At 32.4% G+C, this 24,016-nt stretch overlaps 1 protein-coding gene, 1 long non-coding RNA gene and 1 other non-coding gene across 9 annotated transcripts in view; 2 read left to right on the plus strand and 1 right to left on the minus strand.

The window, feature by feature from the left end:
* The first annotated feature begins 571 nt into the window (after window positions 1-571).
* Window positions 572-644, plus strand: Trnav-uac. Its single transcript has one exon. It is a non-coding gene; the product is annotated as a tRNA-Val (tRNA).
* Window positions 645-4,436: 3,792 nt separating this feature from the next.
* Window positions 4,437-7,121, minus strand: LOC105258421. The gene is made up of 3 exons (XR_889748.3): window positions 6,969-7,121; window positions 6,045-6,258; window positions 4,437-4,900 (listed from the first exon to the last, which is right to left on the minus strand). It is a non-coding gene; the product is annotated as an uncharacterized LOC105258421 (long non-coding RNA).
* A 147-nt stretch (window positions 7,122-7,268) lies between these two features.
* The window catches only part of LOC105258422, a 209,292-nt gene continuing 192,544 nt past the window's right edge, over window positions 7,269-24,016 (plus strand). For all 7 annotated transcript variants that reach the window (XR_003123258.1, XM_011269654.3, XM_011269655.3 and 4 more), the window contains exons 1-2: window positions 7,269-7,607; window positions 11,242-11,659. Coding sequence is in view for 6 of the 7 variants with exons in the window: in XM_011269654.3 (XP_011267956.1) it covers window positions 11,619-11,659 (41 nt within the window). In the remaining variant the exon portion in view is untranslated. The remainder of the gene's footprint in view (window positions 7,608-11,241; window positions 11,660-24,016) is intronic.

A 24,016-nucleotide genomic window follows, 5' to 3' on the forward strand; every position in this document is an offset into this window, starting at 1 on the left:
TATCTTTATTAAATTAAAATTTTGCCAAAACAAAAAAATATAGATTTAAAAACTTTGTAATTTGGATTGTAAATTCTCTAATTTATATTTCTATACTATATTACAAATTGTGTAAAAAGCAATAAATATTATATAAAATATTATATTAAATTGTAAAATAAAAGTAAAATAAAAAAAAGATATATATTAAAATTACTAATTCAAAAAATCTAAACTCAAAATACATAACAGAAAAAGAATAAATCTAACTCATATATATGATATAAAATTTGTGATATAAATCTGGTTTGTTTTTGATACATATACATATGTCTAGATCACAGTTGCCATCTGTATAACATGAAACAAAATCGTGTAATTTATCGACTGTGAGTACAAATAATATGTAAATAAATATATGAAATGATTTTATACCTTACGTATATGTATATGATTACAAAATTCGTATATGATAATTTTTTCATAAACCTTTTAATATTAAATAATAAAATTGTATATGTAAAAATAAAAATTGTACATATATAAAAGTGTGTGCCTATTCAAAGTTATAATGACAAGCATAAGTCACCAAGGTTCCGTGGTGTAGCGGTTATCACGTCTGCTTTACACGCAGAAGGTCGCCAGTTCGATCCCGGCCGGAACCACTTATTTTTTTGCAATTATATTGAAGATTTTTAATGGATGTCGATTAAAAAATGTAAAAGTTTGAAAATAAACGCAATAGAATAGTAAGAGAATATATCTTAAAATATAAAAACATGAGAGACAAAATATTATATTTTTAGTATAATGCAATTATTTTATAATTTTTAAAATTATTAAAATATTTCTCTAAGAGAATTATGTTATTAATAAAATATTAGAATTATAAAGTTTTTATAATTAAAAGAATCTTTATAAAAGTCTTTATAAGAAAGTTTTTATAAGAGAGAACTACGAACGCGGGAATTTTTCCAATTTTTTGCCTTATATTCTTTTGTTTTAGAAATCAAAAGAAAGATCAAAGGAAAATTTTTTAAAACTTAAGAAGATAAGAATCACGCTGTAATAACGACGTGCGGTATTGGACGTCTTCAACAAAGATTTGGAAGATTATTATGACCCTTAATTTGCGTGAGATTGAATCAATGTGATACTTAAGTACACGTAAAAACGAAAGCAATATATATAATGATTAATTATTACTTCATCAGTAAGTATATTAAGCATTACGTAAGTAGCAGATTAAACATCATATAATTTGCGAAAAAAAGAATTCATTACAAAGTTATAATTTTTATGTTTTACAAGTCAACAAATATAGTCACGACTCTCTGTTTTAAATGACACACACAGGTTTCCATAATTGTGTCTTAAAAAAATTTCTTGCAAACAATCTCACCACGTGAAACATTTATGCAAATCTGTGACTTTGTATCTGTTTCTTGTAAAATTTCACCGAGAAAAACAAATATGCTCAACTCACATGCCTGGATCTTCGATTGTTTCGGTATTAAAGTGCGAAATTTTAGTTCATATGGCGGAACGAGAAAGACAATTCGCGGACTTTAAATATGCATCGATATTATCTCGCTCGCCATATCTCGTCGTCGAGAAACAAGATACTGAAAACGGTCGGAATGAAAAAACCGGACCTGCTCTGCTTGCAATGGTAAAGAAACAGTTGGCTGAGCGCAGGTGGAAGACCAGATGGTACGGGACAGGGGGACAGTGAATGAAAGACCAGAATGTGTTTCTCTTTTTCCTTCTCTCTTGGAGTTGAACATAAAGAATGCGACAAGATGAATGGGACGCATATTGCAAGTGTATGAGACGAATATCAATTTCGGTTTCCTGTCGCAATTCCGCAATACCTAACCGACTGACCTTTTTCTCGCGACTCAAACTATGTAAACATGATCGATTGATCTCGAGACGTATAAATTGAATTAAGGCTCATTCGATGTAATTTGATTCTAAATCGTATTTTAATGTGGAACCAAAATAGCATTTTCTTTTTCAAAATGTTCGTCAAAATATTTAAATTTGTGAAAAATTGATGAAATTTTTAATTTTATGTCAAAATTTACATTACTTATTTATTAAATAGAAGACAGAAAACAATTTTGAAAGAAGTGGTTTTCAAAAGAATTAAATTTTTACAAAATTCTTTCTAATTGGATTCTTATAGCATTCAATAAAAATTTATAATATTAAAAATAACAATCTTAAAAAATAGAAATTTAATTGAGTCGAATCTATTTGCGATATTTTCTCTTATTTGTGATATAAAAGATTCCATTGTTTAATTTAAAAGTTTTATTATGTGAGAGATGAGATGAAAACCACTCTCATAAAATTCTTTAATGAGCATAAATGGACTATGAAACTTTTAATAGTTGCTCACTTGAAAGTTTTGCTCTCTGAAAAATTTTTTCGATAATATTCTTTCGATAATTCTTTCGATAATAAAGTTATTGAATATGGAAATTGTCTTTCAAACAAGAAATCAATCATTTCTTAATACATAAAGTTCTATTGAAATGACATTATATAACAATTAATATAACAATAATAGTTAAAAAGAATTTAAAAAATATAAAAATCTTATTTAAAAAAATAAAAAGATAAAGAAAGAAAAAATGTTTTCTTAATTTTACTATGCGTGTATGTATGTGTACACATGCATTATGTATTAAATTTTAGTTTTATATATAATGACATATCTCTATTTTTGTCTAGAAATATATATTAATTTTTATTAATTTTTTCCAAATGTATACGTAAATACATGTTTAAATCGATTCATTATTTTTTTAAAGATTATTAATTTCCCGGAAAATTACCATTCAACTCCGATATCAAGCATAATGTGCATTGTATTTAAAAGCTAAGAAATATGCGCGATGTATCTCGGAAACGATTCATAGTTTCACAATTTCACGGTAATATTTTGAGACCACAGGTGGGCTCGAAAGACGATACACGTGATCGTTCAGAAGTAGATGGTTGCCTATGAATAAGACGCAATTAGTGATGTACCACCCGCGTAGAGCGATCAGTTTCAATGACGGGTTCACAACCGAGCTCTCGATCCCTTCGATTTTTTCCACCCTTGCCACTCGCGCATGTCCTGCGGGAACTACCTGTTCAAAGAACCGTGAAATCTTGAGAAACCAGTCTTGCTACAACGTTAACATTGCCGGCGACGTTCATCTGCAGCTTCTTTCGTTCGGTTCATCATTCATGATTGAACTTGACCCTGAATTCTTTGATCTGGTCCTCCCAATGAGAAATGATCCTGCTCTTTTTTCCATAGATTTTTCGTAGCATGCATTTACGATAAGAAATTTGTTCCATAATGTGCATATATGATATTAAGAATATAAATGCATATAAATAATAAATTATATTTCTTATGAAAATTCATGTTTGCAAAAAAATATTTACCGCAAAAGTTTACGCGAAAGTTTATCTTCTATCTTACATGAAGTTCCTACAAAATTATTTATTTTAATTATTAAAATTTTACAAAATGTTATTTATAAAATCCCGAATTACATTTAATATAATTTTAGGAGAGCTACATTTTCAATATTTTCCAAAGGTAAAATAAGATTTACTCTTTTCAGGTCACAAAATTCACTCGTTAACCTTCGATCAAAAGTAAAATAAATAATAAGAGTTATTTTTACTCTTTTAATTATTTTCTCAAAATATTTTTTTATGTCAAAGACAGTAAAGAGCCAATATTTTTTGTTGCCAACGTTTTCGAAGGAGCATTTTAACTCTTTCGCTTGACGAAGGATGCGGAATCGGAACGGAAAGGAAGAAGAAGAGGAGAAGATGTTGGCAAACTCACACGCGAGGAGATGCATCCGCGGGCGGAGCTGCATCTCAGCGGTGCAGCGAACGAGAGAAAAATCGATGCATCCGCGCCGAGAGCCCGCTCAGCTGTGCGCGGTCGCTCGGGAATTCGGCCGTGTCCGGAGAACGCGAATCCGGAACGGAACGGCACCGAAACACGTCGGGGTTGAAACAATTGGCACACCCGATTAGCCGTCTCGGCAACGGCTACGTTTCCGCGTGCAAATTTAGACGGTGCACGCGGGTCCTCTTTAAATCTCATTTGAATTTAAAAATACGCTCTCGTTCGCGGCGAAATATCTCGGAAAACTTGACGCGTACCTTCATGCATACACATTTGTATTAAGGAACGACTGCATTCTCTTACTGTCGTCGAAATTGGACCAGTTACCATATCAAAGCGGAACTTTTCGACATTCACTTTTAATTAAATGCTTTTTATTGCAATTTTATTCCAGAAATGCTTGATACAAGAAAAAGAATAAGACTTTTATTATGTAATGTGATATGAGTATTACTCTAACATTGTGACATATTTTTCATAATGATAACGATGAATAATCTATTTATAAAAATTTACACGAGATGTTCAAGATTAAATGCGGAGCACGCTTCTCCGCGCATTTCTACCCAGTTATTACCGTAGGTAAATTGTACTGTATACATTAAAATATATATTTACTTTAGCCGGCGTTTGCATACGGTTTCACTGCTCTGTTTCGAATGAATGCTGCGAAGAGGTAAAACACATGGATTTGCATAGGCACGTATGTAAGCATGTGCATATGCATGGCGTAGACAGATGTTAAATGTCCGGCACGAACGCCGCCAATGCAACATGGTACGCATCTAAATTAATTTTGCTTCCGTGATAAATGGTTGCTATAAGTATCCGACAAATTGCGCGCACAGAGTCGTACTCAAAGAAGCGGCAACTTGCAATTACTCTCGCATTGAACCACGTCAATCTCGTAAAGATATTCCAAGAAATTTTTTTATAGTCGGTGCAACATATCGTAATTGCATGTGCATACGAGTTTCCGCTATAATTCGTCTGCAATTAATGATAATACGATAATATCAACTATGTAAATCAAACTTTGGAACACACAAGAGAGAAATATTTATCTCATTTGGCATTGTACTTTATCATTTTTCCTAAGATTAATTTAATGATCAATTCAGTAGCATATCTTTTATGCGGTTTTATAAAAAGTTTTAACCACATGGTTCTGATTAATTCAAATATGACGTACATTAGTTATCTTATCGCAAACGGTTTCTAACAACTTGTTATTCAAATATATTATAGCATGAAAGAGAATCGCCATCATTTAATAAAATTTCAAGCTAAATTATATAAATATATCATAAACAAATAAGATTGAATGGTTAAACTGTATGCATTCTATATACATATAATTATTGCATAATAAGGCGCCTTCCATTATTATAAAATTTTATAAGAATATAATAGTATACATATACATATATATATATATATATATATATATATATTTATATATGTATACTATTATATTCTTATAAAATTTTAATGAAAAAATATAAATATATATATATATATATATATATATATATAATAATATATATATATATATATCGTTTAAAATAATGATTAAATTATGAATAATCTCTCAAGCAAATAATTATTTCTGTCAAATTGATTTATTCACACTAGAAATTTATATTTTGGTATTTAAATGTTAAACTTTTCTTTTTTCTTTGATATTTAAATATTTAACTTTTTCTTAAGAGACATATCTTTTTTATCAATAATACAAAATCATTATTTCTACTTTAAAATTGTAACATTTAAATACATTAATAAAAATCTTGCGGTAAAGTAAACTCTTGAAAATTTTCTAAATAATAAAATTTAATCATTTCAAATGTCTTAAAATAATAATATATCTCGCACAAGTAATTTTCATCGAGCCAATTCGCATTAAAAACGCATATTTTATATGAATTAGAAATTATTATTGCGTAATTTTCTTAAAGAGACGTAACTTTGCCCATCAACAACACAAGGTCATTATCTACGCAACGCTTTAAAGCTATGATATTTGAATGTATCAATAAAATCTTTCCAACATGTAATTATTTTGATCGAATTATCGATTAGCTCAGAAATTTACATTTTATGCGAGTTTAATATATTACTTTTTTTAACATACCTGTTCGTAAATCACTATCTTCGCACCACTTTAAGATCACGATATTTGTATGCATTAATGAAATTTGTGAGTGTTTCAGAAGCATTTCTTATCTTGTCATTCGAAAAAAATATACCGTTGCATCGTGGAAACGTTCGATGTCAGTGCTTCAACCTGGGTCCATGTTCAAGATCGTGCTTTGCATCGTCATCCTGATAGATTAACACAGAGTTTCCTATAAATGCATAAATGATGCATTAGAACTCTCTATAAATCTTGTATACTAGGGTTTATTGATGCCTTAGTCGTTAGCATTTCTATACACATCACTAGACATTGTTGGTTGGACACTTCGTATCTAGATATTCATGCTTCATGACTGTTCATTAAAAAAAAATTATAATTTTATATTAATCAATTTAATATTCTTGAAATTATTTCACCTTTACAGCTTGTATGTGCGCATAAGTTTTTTGAATATATCGAGCATCTAAATGCTAATCTAACCTTAATCAAAATTCTGAATTACGATGTAATTTGTTTAAATAATCCATAATATATGTAATCTGTTTCGACATTCTATGCGTGAAAAAATGTAGTCATTCTATTATTATTCACATAATTATGATAATACGAACGCAGAATATCAATATTTTAATATTAAACGTTCAATATTTTAATATTAAACGTAACTTTTTAATTGATTTCAAGCTTGAATCATAGATATGCTTACTGATTCATGAGCATTAATTGTGTGGCGGATGTTCGATGTTCGATTGAAAAAAAAAGATAAGAGGAAAAACGGAAAAATTTCTATTATATCTCGAACAAAAATATAAGAGAGCATCGATAAGATTTTAAAATGGCTTATAACATACGCGTTCTTACCTAACCAATTATTCTACGCGCGAAAATCAGAGTATTCATTAGTTGAAAAGTACGTACCTCTCTTTGCTGCTCGTCGTTGTCTAATGGCTCGTAAACTTCCACATCGTTGAACTCGAGGCACGCGTTAGCCAAAACAAATATCGGGCAAGACAATGCGGCTTCAAAACACCAAAAAAACACGTAACCGAATATCACTTACCATTTCTTGGAATTCGCTCGGCTCGCGGCGCAGCTGCCTAGGACGCGCGGCGGGGGCAACTTAGCTGCGCGGTGGTGGGGAGAGCTCGCGGTGCGCACGACGAAGAGAGGGGATAGCGGGATGCGTGTCTCTCGCTCTACGAACCGTTCAGTCCGAGTTCGGCGCGCGACTGGTACGTTGCGTCGTTCCGTGCGTGCGCGAGTTTCAACACATCTCCCCGCCGATGCGCTCTCCGTTCGCGTTGATGTAACATCGATATTGGCGTTGCATCGCTTCTCCGTTTTCCGTCGTCCGCTCATCCGCACGTCGCGCGGAATCGCGGTCACCGGGTCGAATTTCGAGAGCAGGGTCTCGTCGGAGACGTCGTTCGTCCCGCGCCCGCTGAAGTCTAAAGTCGGACGAAGACAGCCGAAATGCGTAGGAAGCCGCCAGCAGCGGAATCGTCGATCGCGTGAGACAGTGGGACCGGAAGCTATCCTTGAAACCGGCGAAATGAGGTGAGTAAACCGATCGATATTCTCTCCTCGCTCCTTGCCTCCTCGTCCGCCATTTCATTGCTCGCGTTAATTTCTCAAGCGATTCGAAAATCACGTGATACCGACGCGACGTGAGCAGAAAGGGCGAATCGCGACGGACTTCAAGCGATTCGGAGCGCGCGATATCTGCTCCAAATGTGAGGAGGCGGCTGCCGATGTTCTAGTTTCGAACTCGCGTTGCGATTATTGATCGTCCTGTGATCCTGGGAGCTCGTTCTTCGAGACGCGAGTGCGATTTTTAATTGTCAATTCGACTTCTTCGAAAGGCAAGCGACCGGTGAGTTAGACATTCATGGCGTCGTTATTTTTCGGATTTATTGACGAATTTCACGCGGAAGCTCGAGCAATCGACGAGCCCAAAGCGCGAGAATTATTATCGATTGATACGTGTTAGAATACGAAGAATTATTACGGCGGAATATAATTTCCGCTAATTAACATGCCATATTAATTATTCGACATAAATCAAGCGAGACGTCAAATCGTGCTGTTGTATCGCGGCTTTTCTACGATTACACTCGAGATGTATCTCGAACTACTTGAATATCGATGCAATCGCGCGATTAATACGTGTTACGAACGGAGCTGCCGTTAAATATGCACGCATCGTGAATGCTTTGGAAGTATGTAACGCGAAATATAAAATCGAATATCCGAGCGATAAATTGTTTAAATTTTCAGAAGTAGAATATTTTAATTACGATATCTCTTTAATTAAGATATTTCTTTCGATATAAATAATTATATTGTAATGTTTGTTAATATTTGAATAACTAATTGGTAGCATTTTAAATATCAATTTATTTAAATTTGAATACATTAACAATCTGGCATATGATGATGGATTATCAATTTTTTACACACAATAAGCAACTGTTAAAGAAATATAAAAATCTAATAAATTATTATGTAAGCTTAAACATATACGAGTATTTAGTATTATTTAAATGGTAATAAATCGGAATTAATTGATAAATTAATTTTCCAAATAAGACCTAGTAAATTTAAATGGACAGATATTTTTAAATATTTTAAATATTTTTTCCATTAAAAAACACAGAACCTCGCTTTAAAAATATGTTTTCATAAAGTCATGAATAAAGGTCATTAAAGTCATCAAAATTAAGGTCATCATTAAAACTAATTTTGATTTGATTATTGTTAATAATAAATTAAGTAATTATTACTAATAAATTAATTTACCATATTATAGAAACTATTGTAATGATAAAATATAATTTGTGTTGCTTCCATTAAAAATTGATGCAAAATATAATCATTTTTGATAATAACAAAACGTGTTAATTATAAAAATATTGATATATATTTTTAAATAATTTTGTATTTAATTTATCTCTACAGTCAAATACGAATAATTGTGATACATTACTTGCATACGTATTTTACTACAAAGGCGATTAAAATCGTAACAATATATTCAGCGAAATAACTATTAATATTCCATGACGGTCTTTTAATTTTTCATTTCTTGACAAAATGATTATAATCATATTATTTGTGTCCGTGTATCACGTAAATACATTGTAATAACTTATTGTCAATAATTTAAATGTACAACAAATAAAATATTGATCGAATCATTCATTTGTACATTACACGCGACTGCGGTTAGGCTCGAAATAACCTTTGAGCATGGATTATGCAATTTCGTGGCAATTGGATGTTCAGCCGCATTGATCGTGATTGCTTGCAAACCAATAATCTCAGAAAGCAGATTAAGGTCATTCTAATACAAGCCTAAACGTCATTTCCTCCTGTTATTCCTGAGAATCGAAAATCAATGATTGTATTGCTCTCGTATTTGCAAAACATAATCATGTTTGTTTGATTTTTGCAGTGAAAAATAAAATTTTATTTTCTATTTACGACATTGACTGTTCAAATATCAATATATTTGACAATGGACATTGCAATATAAAATTTGGATGATAAACGAACGCAAATATATTTGACTATATCTATAGAAATTTAACATCATATAATGGTAAATACTGATTTTCTAAATTTAATTTGAGAAGATTCGTATTCTTTCGGAGATGTACAACGATAAAAAATTTCGAGATAATTAAGGAGGCTACTTAATTAAGATTTCAATTAAATTCTTTTCAAGAATATATGAAATTAAGGCACTTCATTAAATAGTTTAATTAGCATTTATTATGCTAATTAAACTATTTAATGAAGTGCCTTAATTTCTGCATTTATAATGCTTGCTTATTGTGTGTGTATAAATTTACGTGTAATAAGATAACAGCATTTTTTTTACAATTTATAAGGTAAATGAACTAATAGAGCTAATAACTTACCTTAAAATGAAAACATGGCTAAGCTCTCTGTTCAGAGAAAAACACGATGCAGTTCTTATAGATCAATCAAGACCAATTTTCCTCGGTATCCGACAAAAAATTTACATCCCCGGGGACGCTGTCGATTAATTATCGTCTTAATTAGAGGGACATGATTTATTATTCGTTGTTTAATCATCGGATTCCTCACGAAGCGAGAATTTTCGATCTTATTTCTCGTTCAATCGAAGCAACGATGTAAAAATGACTTTTGATGAAAGCACATTGAACGTGCAATTTTGAGCAAGCCTTCGAGATATCGATTAATTCTGTCCCTCCTGACGATGACAACGTGACGCTCTCTCGAAGGGCGATAAATTATTCCGCGGCCCCGGAAGCAGGATAAACATTTGTAAAGCAGCATGCTTTATTATTTATGCGATCCTTTGTGAATGGTAAATAGAATCTTCGCTGCTGCGTTACGTGCTACCTGAATTTACAGTCGTGTCGCATAAAATACAACGCAATACAACGTTGCAGCGCAATAACGAAAAAAAAAATAGATCGTAGTGTTCGTGTAACATTTGATGTAAACTGTATATTTAACGGTTCACGCAGAATTGTTGTGTTGCTCGTTAACAAACTTCCGCCAGCGGAATAATACATAGTATACACCATAGTATACACCAAAGTATCAGGATTTATATATGTTCTGCACGGGAGAAATAATATTGTTCCTTATTTACATGTAACGCGTGATGATTTAAAGATGGAATAATATTTTTTTACATTTCGACGACATTATAAATGCGATAAGTTTATTTAGAATCTAAATAATATATATTTTTAAAGAGCTTTTTTAAAAACAATCGCTATGACTGTAATATTATATATTTAAAATATTTAAATTTTACTTTTTTGCAAGAATGTATTTGCAACATATTACTTTGGAAATAAATTTTTTTTATAATTTTTTAAAAAAGAATGTTTCTAATAAATAATATAATTTTACGATATAAATTTTTATATATGTATAAATTTGTTCTGTAATAAATATATTAGCCATTTTTTTTATACAAAAGAGTATATTAGAAAAAATTTTTAATTTAGTTATTTAATATGTTCAACTCGCGCGTTAAAAAAAAATTATTAATCTTAACATTTCTTTTTTTCGAAAAAATCTTATATCATTAATAATATATTAATAATATATTGATATATTTTAATCATTTGGTTTATATTTAAATTCTACATTAATTTTAATTGCATTTCTGTTGTTATGATTTCAGATACCGGTAAATAAGGACGAGCAATAACGAGAGAATGATAAAAAGCTTGAGAAACGCAGAGAGCGATTCACGTGTACCAAAAGTGATTCCGCAAAGGGATTAAACGACGACGACCTATTTAATAAACGGTGAACGCCGATCATCGCGAAATCGATCAAACTTCGTGGAAAACCAAAGACCGCGCGAAAAAAAAAAACTCTCTCGTCCGGGAGAGATCATGGTGTGACTCGTGTGCGATCGATAGAGATCTCCCGGGAGATCGACGAGATTATCCGGTTATTGTGTGATTCGGTAGTGATCGATTGTGCTGGTGCTTAATACGTAGCTACAAATCGGAGATCCGTCAGCGCTTAGGCTTCATCCTCATCGGTTTACTCATGCTGGGAATGCTGAAGCGGCGCTGGAAACCATCAAAAAGGTAAGTGAACATAATCACGGCTCATTGCTGATTTATTATGTCGCATTATATCGAGGAAATATATAAATGAATAAATCCTTTATTTATATCGGATAATCAAAAAAGATCATGATTTTGTTAAAAATATATTTATAAGAAATGTTGCACGTGTGATACAATAATGATTAATTATAATATTAATTATAATTAATCGCTAATTATAATATGTATTAAGAAGATTATATTATTGAAATCAAGAAGACTATAATACTGAATTCAAATGTATGTAACTGATGCAAGCTTTATAAATATTCTAAATGTACGACTGCACGGTTTTTTTTTGCTTATCCGATTTAAAGTTTGATAATAATTGTGTTCGTTTTTATGAATTTTATATATTATACATTGATTTTCTTACTTTATACTTTCTTACTTTAACTATTGGTAATTATGTATTGATATTGAAATACTCTTTATATTAGGTTATTAAATAATAATATACTTTTTATGTGAGAGAAAAGAGAGAATGGAAAGTAAGAAACAATAGATTTTTACAGAGGAAGATTAATAATCTTTCTCTCATAATCAGAAATTCTTTCCATCTGAAGAATCACGCGAAGTGAATTCAATATTTAATTCAATATTAACTTCTCTTGGAGTTTTTCTTAATTAATACATTAGATAATGAATATAAAATTTAACAGTGTTCTTTTTTAAAGCATCCTTTAGCGAATCTATTTTTTATGTAGATTTAATTAATTTATTTAAAAAACAAATTTTATTTGCTCCTTATAAATTATTTGAAATTTTTTATTTTCTTTATATACATTTTTGGAGCAGTTCAGGAAGATAATATATTGAAAGATGATGGAAAGAAAAACTGCATTGATCTGTGCATAATTTGTTCTTCTGCTTGAAATAATTTATTTTTCGGAAATAGGAATTAATCTTAGGCCAATCAAAAGTGTCGATTAATTTTGGACCAACATTCGTTTGGGCGCGTTGACTGTTCATATCGCGACGTAATGAAAATGATTTAAAATGGGATCGTATTTTACAACAGCGATTCGCACAATCAACAGATTTGCTCGTTTTTTAAAGCGTAGATCGTGCTGGAAATTATTTTTAACGCGATTATTAATGGCGTCCCTTTTGCAACGATTCGAAACGCCAGCGTAACCATTAATCGTTCCTCATTTTATCGCAATTAAAAATATCTCCACATACGGCGAAGCAATTTTATTTCCGTTTAATATTACGGGCGTATATATTTTTTGCAATATTATTTATTATTTAATTTATTTATGCTATAACTGATGCTTATAATTATAAGCATATAATTTTTTCTTAATGTAGTTGATGTAGCTCTCTCAGAAGCTATTATAAATTGATCGAGTCCATTTGTATTCTTAATTTTAATACATTAATTAATAATAGACAGTAATTAATTAATACAGTAATACAGTAATTAATTAATACTCTATATCATGTGCTCTAGTACTAAGATATATACAGGGTGTTTCTTAATAAGTGCGACAAATTTTAGGAGACATACACCCTGTATATAAAAAATGGAGTAGATTAATTTGATTTTTGAGAGGCTTATATAGCATGTAAGTTCTCATGTTACTTTTCTTCTGATATTAATTGTATGAGTATGCTATTGAAGATATTAATACGCCTTGACGTTTAAACGAGATAATTTATTAGTTTATCATTTTTTTAGATTTTATATATATATATATATATATATATATATATATGTATGTATGTATGTATGTATGTGTATGTATATACTTATCGAAACAATTCTAAATATATAACTGTGACGCGCGTATAATTGCTCGTGGACATCGCCACAAGACGAGCGAATCAAACGGCTGTCACGGGCCATATCGACAACGCGTCAACATTGCAATTGACGTTGCGATTCCGCAACTGTCAGGGTTTATATCGCCTCTCGAGGGATTAATACGTCATGTAGCGTCTTAAAAAAAAAGCAATAACCGCAATCAACGCGAATCCTTATTCATACGTGATAAATTATGCTAACGGTTGATGTCACCGCGCAAATGCATCGAGCAATATTATTGACAGTCGGATAAATAATTCCGTGCGAGGGACGAGGTGACGCCACGCCGTGACACATGTGATCACGTATTACCGCGTGTTGCATAGCTTAGCATAATGAGCCTGAGTCGAGGCCAATTCGATGGAATTATTACAACACCTGCTGCGCGCCGGGCCTTTAATTAATGTCCGTCTCAGGTCCCCGTCGCGCGAAACGAGACGTCACGTGGAAAAAGCGGTAATACCGGAGGCGCCGCGATAGCAACACGAGAAACTGTGTGTGACACGTTGGTATAAATTTTCTCATGAACATCGTAGCGCGCAGCCCGCGATTAAGACTTCCATCTCTAGCTCGCGCGTTATCGATGATGCTTTCGTGGATTATAATCGCGTCTGCCGCTAATTGATAACCCGGAGCAGATACATCATGGCTTTATTAAAGTCGTTGGAATCTCCGCGGGAGTTACTACTGCGCGATGGATCGATAGAATACCTACCGATGTTTTACTTTCTTTGCACAGATGCAACGCATGACTTTTTTTATATGCTAATTATTATATTTATAAAAAGGTAAAATTTTCTATCCAAAAAATAAACTTTAATTCTCTCTTTGTTAATTCCTTATTTCTAATAACTAGAAGCTGGATTTTTAATCTCTGTTCTTCGAAATTTATTATAAATCAATATTTGAATAATTCAACAAAAAGAATTGAAATTATTTAAAAATGATTTTAATAAAAAATATGATATATGAAATAGCAAAGTATATAATAGGATTTACAAACTTGGATAGAAAATTTTACCTTTCTAATAAATATAATAATTAGCATATAAAAAAATTATAAAAATTTACTTGAAAAGATAAAAATATTTTTATAAAATTTTTATAGAAACGACGTCTAATTCTGTATCTTTCTCATAAGAATTTTATCAAGATTTCACGTAAAATCGGACATTGCGGATGTTGCGTTCTAGGAAAACATTTTATACTTCTAATCCAAGCTGATACTCTTACTTTGCGTAAATATTGCCAGCGTGTACGCAGGCAAAATCATTATCGAACCGCCTTGCGGAGATAGAGTGGAAACATGCCGGGAAAGCAGCGGGTAGCCGGAAATTTATGGCACCGAGCGGTATTAGTTACACGAAGTGCGCTTTTCAAGGCAGCTTTTCTGAAGCTCGACGGCAATTAATTCGCGCGCGGTTTCGAGTCCACGTCGGCACGCAGGAATTTACGCGCACGACATTCGCGCACAGAGAGAGGAAGTTATACACAGCGGCGGCGGCGAGCTAATTTTAGAGGTATCACCGCGACCGATCTTTTCTTCGCGAGAGCATAACCGCTTAACTGCTAGAATGTTACTTGTGATCTTGTCCTTTTATTCCGCTTATAGAGGATTGCGGAGGAATGCGTCTTACAATTTATTGCGGTATTCATTTGAACATCGGAATGTATTACTACGTGTATTAGGATGTTTCTAAAATAATCGATGCAATCGAGTCGAGACGTCTCTCTCTTTGACGAGAAATTGCCGCTAATTAACGTTAACATACTCTGCATAATTTTGAAAGACTATGTGTATCGAGAGAGATATATATGAGAAATATGTTATATATATTTTTCTAATATTATTTTAGAAATTATTTTTAAAAATTAAAAAGAAATTTTGTGATCATTTTTTTGGTCATATCTTTTGGAATAATTCTTCTTTAGGAACGATACTTTCGGCATATTAACTAATGTTTTTAGTGGTTATAAGTTTGTTATTTTCTTATATTCTGAAAAAGGTTCAATTTTTTTTTCTTTTTTTAAGACCCTAAAATTTTTTTTATATTGTTTTAGAATTGTATATTTTTACAAAGCTTTTTTTTGTAGTAAAAAATATACAGTTTTCTGAAAAAATATTGCTCTGAGGTTTTGAAGCAAACTCTTGCAAAACATTTTGTAGAAATTTTATTTATAATGTAAATATAAAATTCGCGACGCAGACTAAAAATTGGCACTGTAAATTACATTGGATTTGCTGATAACACCGGTTAGCGAGCCAGAGTTAAATGTAATTTCCACAAACAGGCTTTCTATCGTCAAATTGCGGGGAATGCGTAGAAAATAGAAGGCGAGGCATAGAAAGTCCCGAGTACTAATGAAATTACATACGTTTGTCGGATGCTCTGGGGGCCATTAGCACTTAAGATTTTGTCGGAATAGTCACGGGTTAAATTGGGACCGGTTTAGACGCGAAACCGATGCTCGAATAGGTAGCAAACGAAGTGGAAAATTGTGCGTTTTCGAGTGATTTAACCTTTTACAGTTTTGTGCTGAGGTGCGTTTGATATATCCTGGTTTCGTACTTTTTCGAGCACATTCGAAATTAGAGTTTCATCTAAGAATTGATAAAACTTTGATGATATTGTATTTCGACGTATATAAACAGACAAAAGTGATCTCTGTATTTATATGCTGACAATGATAATCCAAAAGTTGAAAGAGATACATATATTAAGTGAATCTATCGATTATACTATTATTAAAAAAGTTCAATCAATTTAGAATTTATTATTCTTTTAGTCTGTTGAAAAAATGAATAATTATCATTTTGCAAGATACAGCTTTCAATCTTTTATAAAGCAGATGATAAATCAAATTAAAAACGATATTAAATATCGAGTAATTTTCTGAAATGTCCTTCGATAGTAAAGGTTTGAAATGCTTCACCCTTCTTCCGCTCTCGTTTTGAAACTGCGTTCCACGCGTCTCGAGTTTGACACGTGTTTATACAGTGAGTCTGATGTTCGTTCGGGCCATCGCTCGTGAAAGTCGTGCTATGCATGTGTTTCGAGCTACGTTTTGTTTTCTAACCACGCATGCATCTCAATGCACGCCGCAATTTATCAAGCACGTATGTTAACTGAACTGCCAGTTTATTACAAATTTTATACATTCTACATGTATAGTTACGTCGTTACGAAATTTTATTTATTTTTGACATCTCAGTTTTTTCAGTATAGTAATCGAAAACGTAGATTTAAAAAACACATCGTAAAAATAATTTAAAGATATTTTTCTTTTAATTCGAGATATAGTTTAACATGAAAATTTTTATACTATATTTTTTTTATCGTAAAAATTATAAACTTATTTTCGATACTATATTGACAATATTATATTATTTATATTTTGCTTAACATATTCGCGAGTATATGAATTGATATAATAATAGTCTTGTATAAAATAATTATTTCGGCAAAAAATTATTTCTATAAATTATTCTCTTGAAAGTGACAAGTTATGTAATCAGAGAGACATATTAGCATTTTTGGAGGGCAATGACAGGACCAGTTGGCGACCAGTAGGGTCAATGCGCTTTTCGATGCTGGAAACAGGTGGAGTGACATTTTTTCAAAGTATGATGAAATTTTTTGTGCATCTGCTGATTGTGTTTCGTTGATGTAAATATTTTAGTGCAATATTTTTGATAATATTATTCTAAATGGGATGTAACAAAAAAAATTGAATCGATTGCTTTCTTTTTTTACAATTTAATTATGTGTATTTAAAAAATGCAAATATCTTAGATTTGATAATTAATTCGTTTTTTATATCATATGCATTCTAATAATAAGTCTTAATCGAGCTATCAGAATTTGTTCAATCCATTTAGAAATTTCAAGCTTAATAGAAATTGAACTTAATAGAAATTAACCGCAAATTAGTTATGGCAATCAGTGCATAAGTAACATTAATCAAGTCGATAATTAATACACTTAAATCAATAGTTATGTAATTAAATTTCTATCAACATTTCGAATGTATGCATTAATTTACGTTCTCCAGAGCGGCACGAAATTAGTAATTACGTTTGAAAATGAAGGATGTATAAGTGCACACTTTAGAATCATTTGCGAAATGCGCGCGCTAACTTCACGTCATAATTGATCATCGCACGATCAAAGGTCTGTGCGAACTTTATGAAATACCACGTTCCATGTATGCTGGAATCGCTATCGTTATTTCATGTAATAAATGTACTACAGTACGGAATAGTTCGATGCTAAAAACTATTAAACCTGTCTTGGTCTATAGAAAATAATGAGAAAAGTAAATAAAAAAAAATATAATTACATAAATTTTTGTTTAAAAAAATAAAATTGTAAAATCTTATATTTTAGTCAAATAGTATGAATAGTCTAAAAGATGTTTAAATCTTTTATATTTCGACTTTCATAATATTTGGATATTATTATGAAAGAGAGAACACTTACTAATACAATTTTATAAATATAATACACTTGCTAATCTATTTTATAAGAGCAGAAAGTCGGTATTTAATTATTTTGTGTCATAATATAATTCATTCTGACTTTAAATTTTTTTTCGAATTCGCGACATTTTTTGACAGCGAGTTTCTCAATTAGCATTTTGGACGAAAATTAAATGATGATTGCGGCACGAACCAACAGCACGAGGATAGCGAAAATTGCAGAGCTGACCGACTACGAGAATAGTTTTTGGCGTACGATAGAGGGTGGATATATAGGTTGCGGAAAATGTAAATCATGCGGGACATGCGAGGAGATGCACCAAGCGTGCGATGTCTCAACGAGAAGCTCACGTTTCTCCATCGCATCGTCGCTCCTTCTCGTCGGAAGTCGCTAGAGACGTGTAGTATGCGCGTGATGACACGGTCATAGTAAACGAATTTGGCGACACAAACGCTCTTTACATCTGCGAAACACGCCCGGTTGTTAAAATGAATGTCGCGTCACGAGCAAAACAGAAAATTAGTCTGCAGAATTCATTTTCATAATCGTCGAGCGGTCATCTCGACAAGGATATATTTTTCTAAAATAAAATTAATTTTTTCATAATTAGACGTATCCATCTAATAATTATAAATTTTATAAATGCAAGTAAAATTTTTCTCAATATATAATATAAATTAAATGAAAATCTACTCAATGAAATCAACTATGAATTTTTATCCATTTGTCAGAAATTACTATTTTATTAAATTATTATTTTATTCGCGTAATTTAAACTTCAATGAGAAATATTTTCCCTCCGACATTCGATCACATTCCTGTGATTTCATCGGATTGCGTCTGTAGGATTCGGCATTTCTTTCTAAAAATATCCTAGAGCAACGACATTGTTGAATTAGTCGAGATCGTCAGAATTAAATGGGGCGACACCCGAGTTGGAATTCGCGACTCGCGCGGATAAAACGTGGGTGTTATGCACCGACTAATCCGTTAATTGGAGGGCACAGGGAGGCGTGCAGCAAATTGGACTAATACAGAGCAAACGGGCACCTATAAATACCGACATCGCGCGAGTTGCGCACCATCTTTGACGAAGGCTTTCCGGAGGCCCGAGCCGCGTTCTCCACGTTAATGTATGTGGTGTTCTGGAATTTATAGCGCCGATTATACCGACAGCTAATGAATACACGAGCGGCGGGCACGTTTAGAACTTTTTGATTGAACCATGAATCCGTGAGCACGCCGGCGGATTTATGAGCTCGTCGTCCCTGTACGAGATGCACTCTATCCCATCAATTTGTTAACTCGGGCTCGATCCGGTAGCGGTTGTATCAGATGGATTATCTCCGGGAAACATTTTATTTTTCGTAAAAAATTACATAGAAATTGTTGGCTACATATTTGACATTTAATACACGTATTCGTGAATATCTTTGTAAGCTGTATATTATACAACTTACGAGCGAGTATAAATTTTCAATGTTACTCGTTGCGTGACTGGGGGGGCAACGATGATGAATCATAGGTGGACGAGGACAACACGCAATACCTTTATCGCAAATGATAATTTTTGCGCAATTATAAACCGATGACTAACATATTTCGTACATTTTTCCGGCGCATTTTTCCAGCGGAAACGCGAATTATTTTCGCTCGAAAACGTTTCCGTGTTCCCGCTCGAAGACACGGAGATTAACGGGGGCGATATGTCTGAATGTGCCACCGTGTATATAACGGGTCGAGGGGGGGACTCGAAGGCAGAAACCCGCTATGTACATATTCACCCTCGAGATAATACCGGGTGGCGCGCACGCGGGTCCGTTCCTATAAAAAGTTTTTAACGACCTTTCTAAATGCATTCGGTGCCTCGTCGCCACCGTCATCGTACGACAAGAGCATCCATTAGACCGGCATGACGCGTTCAAGTGCGACAAAGGCGGCTCGACACGTCAAGAGAGTTCTTTAATAGATAATAACTAATTTTTTAGCCGTCGTTTTCCACATAAATAGATCGTCAAAATGGAGTTATTACATGCAATTATCGTGTCTTTATTGACATTCTATTGACATAAAACCATAAATAATCTTTTTTTATTATAAATTAATTACTTTTAAAAATAATTTATTAATGACATTAAAGCAACTTCTTTTATTTAAGAAAAACGTGTTCCTTTAAATTGTATCGTAAATTTAATAAATGTAATAGAGCTGGATAAATTAAGATTGTAGGATAATTAACTATTTCTACGTGACAAGATAAATGAGATATAGTAGGATGTATGAAATATTAGAAATAGCTGGCGTGGTGAAATAGTTAAATACGTAGACGAAGCTATATATTTGGCTCCAATGTAAGCGCTCTATAATCACTTTCCTTCACGCTCCATACAAAATTAACGTCTGATTCAACGACGCGGGTAAAATCGAGTGTTCTTTCGTCGGGTAGATGAAAGGTCGAGGCTTTTCTTGCACGCGCGTTGAAAAAGGTAATGACTTGTTTCGAGCAGAGATCGACGATTGCGACATGGCGGGGAAGGAAGGAGAAGGCTCTGTGACACGCTGCTCATTCTCAAACTCTCGCCATTCAGGCCGCAAGAAATGTCGCAATCCATTACGCACGATTCATTCATGAAAATGTGGCCGGCGCACCTTCTGCGTTTCGACCATCCTTCACATCGACATAAATGGAAATGATTCCGAAGCGATTGATACATACGATTTTGTTGGGAAAGATTTATTTATAAGTTACATTTCCTCAATTATTTTTTTTAAATCTTAATTATATTATCGATATTAATTTCTTTTGAGAGACACAATCAATCAAGTTTGATTAATTGTGAAATAAATTGATTGGATTTTTTGGATTGTTTCGTAGAATAAAATTCGGAAAATAATAAATAATAAATATTCGTGATAGATTTTCGTACAAGACAGAGTTTCATATTTAATAACGATTCATTTCGGTTATCAATTAACGAAATAAAATCATACATGTCAGAAAATATGATATTTGACGAGAGTACGAGAATTGGATGTATCGGAACGCGAGCAGCTTGTGCAAAATTTCGCGGATGATTCTATTTACGGTTCACGCGCATTATCGACTAAACAAAGGCGCCTGTTCTCATTGACCTTTCGATTTCATCCGCGATGGCGGACCCGCGATTCGTGCAGCTGCAGGGGAAAAGGTGAAAAGATCAAGCATAAGTTCATCCGCATCTAAAGGCGGCAACACACAATCGCGTTGTCGCGAATATTTAAATCTATATCTGCATTCGCGCGCGACACGAGAATGCAAATTCTGTCGGACGATTTTAGTCGAGTATTTTAGAACGACATGACGTTAGTGAGCCTTTTGCGTGCGAGTGCGTGAGATAAGTATTTAAATTTTCGCGTATTTGAATATCTGGATAAAGAGGGGAAAGTAATTTGATCGAAATCGGAAGGATGCAATGATTTATGATTTATGTATTTGATATTTAAAAAAAAATTAAAATAGATGAATAGATATAGAATAAAAATAGATGAAAGATAAAAACTGGATATATGAGGTAGATTAAAAATTATTTATTCCTCGGATTGAAATAATTTTATTTTCAATTTTAGTATAGAATTTTATTTTCCCGTTTTAAATTTCTTTTTTAAATTGCAATGTGTTGTTTTTTGTATGATTTATTAGAGATAGATTAGTTTTATTTCAAAATTTTGTATATATCATTATTCACATATCATTATTAATGCAAGTTGATTGATTGTGTTAAAACGTTATAAATATTTTGAGCTATATTCATTTTGGATTTGAGCCATCTCGATTTTTGAATGTCATTGGGCTATATTTCATTACCGTCATAAATTTACGTCATCACATTTGCAATGTATTTATAATTATTTATTTTGAAATTAATTAATCCTCTAAATTGATTTTATTAACATTAAAGATAAATTAAATACAAAATATGCAAAGTAACATTTTATCACATTCATGTTAATAGTTAAAATTATTTATATAATCTCTAATAAGCTACTATTAAAAATGAAACTCTCGCAACCCATGCGGAAATTTGTTATGCGTTTCTTCGTGTTTTCCGGTACTTTCCAGGTCAGCAGACATTTCTTCCGTTTTCTTGAATAAGTTCATAAACATGTTTTCTTTCGTTCGTCAGACTAATTGCACGCCTCGCTAAAGTATCCAGCAGACACTCGAATGTCGTGATCATTTCTTTCTAGCGTGAGCACACTGGGGGATGTTCCCCGGAAAACGCATGGCAGAACGGTATATGCACGCCTGGCTGCATCTGCATTCCCACTCATTTCCACTGTCGTGTTTTTCCCGCGGCGGAACTAACAACCCCTAAATGACTCGTTCGAGCCCTCTACAGCAGTGTTTCTCGACTTAAGTATGCGAGAAAACTTTTAAAACTTTTTTAAAACACGATCTAATTTTATTTTAATTGTATATTTCCTGGATGTTTTCCTCGGGGGACTCGCAAGCAAGAAAGAATTTTTACTCTCGATATTTTATTTATCTGATTCTGCAGTATCTGATTCTCATCTTCTACTTCGTTTAATTAGAAGTCTGATTTAAAAAATTCAGTTTTTATCTATTACATAATATGTACAATATTATTTTAATTAAATTAAGACAAAATAAAATTGTTATATAATCAAAATTAATTTACAATATTAATATTAATGTCCACATGTATTTGTAACTTTCTGTTTAAATAAAAAATAGATAAAATAATGCTTGATAAAAAATGAGAAACACTGTTCTGTAGCAATGTATGAAACCCTCGCCCGAGGGTGTCGCGAAATTACATGTTGTGCCAGAAAATTGAGCCGAACGCAGGGAGACGACGACTTAGGCTAGCGGACTATCCTCGGTTTGTTATAACGCGCGATGATGGTCGCGATTTTATAATCGTATAATCGTATAATATCTGCGATCTGTTCTTTAGCGAGCTTCGCGATGCGAAAGGATTCAGCTCGCTCGTGTAATACGAGCTAACTTCGCTCATTTGCAACATAAAGTAACTCGTTCATGCGAGACGATTGTTTGCGCAATAAATATCCCGGAGCAGTTTTTGAGAATGGCGATGGTCTCTTATGGGGATCGAGTCCCCTATGTTTTTAAACGATGCATTTTAATTGGATGAACATGATATATGCAAAACAGAATGTTATAATAATAGAGCGATATCATCTTTTGGAACGAAAAATTGGATAAATATGATGGAAAAATATTATGTTTATGTTGTATGTATAGGTTGTACGAAATACCAAGATATTGTATTGTCTTATCTTGTTTTGTCTCGAAATGCGAAGATTTATATATTTGTAAATTAGATAAAAAATTATATTATATGTACGAACTTATATATATATATATATATATATATATATATATATTTAATAAATGAAAACATTTATATTAACAAATTTAGACACAATACAATAAACAAAATAAACGATATAAAATTTTGTACATATATATGTATATAAAGTTCATTCAAGATCAAAATAAGATTAAAGTTTCCGAAAATTTTTAATATTAACAATATTTACAAATATTATCTTGTCTCGAATCTTATACGATTCTAATTACATAAAAGAAAAATTTATTATTTCAATTAAAGTTTCAAAAATTGAAGAGATTGAGTATTCCTTGCGATGAAAAAGAGTTTAATGAAATATATAAATTATATATATTTCATTAAAACTTTTATTTCTTATTTTTGTCTCTACGATTTTTCTTATATGTGTGATTTGATAAGGATATAGCACGTACGTTGCAATGTTATTTAAAGTTTCGTTTAGAATTACATGGACGCAATGTGTCTCGTGAAACAACGACTCGTATTTCCGCTCAAAGATACGTCTGGTTCTCAGGTTGTCTCCCATCGAACTCGAGTGGTATTTTAAAGCCCATTCTGCCGGAAGTGGTCGGATACCGAAACCACTTCCGAGTGCCGGTGACAATCGCTTCTCTGAGAATAGTCTCCCCTGCATTTTAAGAGCAGTCTACCGATGAAAATTGAACACGGG

Source organism: Camponotus floridanus, unplaced genomic scaffold (genome assembly GCF_003227725.1).
Source record: "Camponotus floridanus strain SB8 unplaced genomic scaffold, Cflo_v7.5 scaffold43, whole genome shotgun sequence".
Classification (NCBI taxonomy): domain Eukaryota; kingdom Metazoa; phylum Arthropoda; class Insecta; order Hymenoptera; family Formicidae; genus Camponotus; species Camponotus floridanus.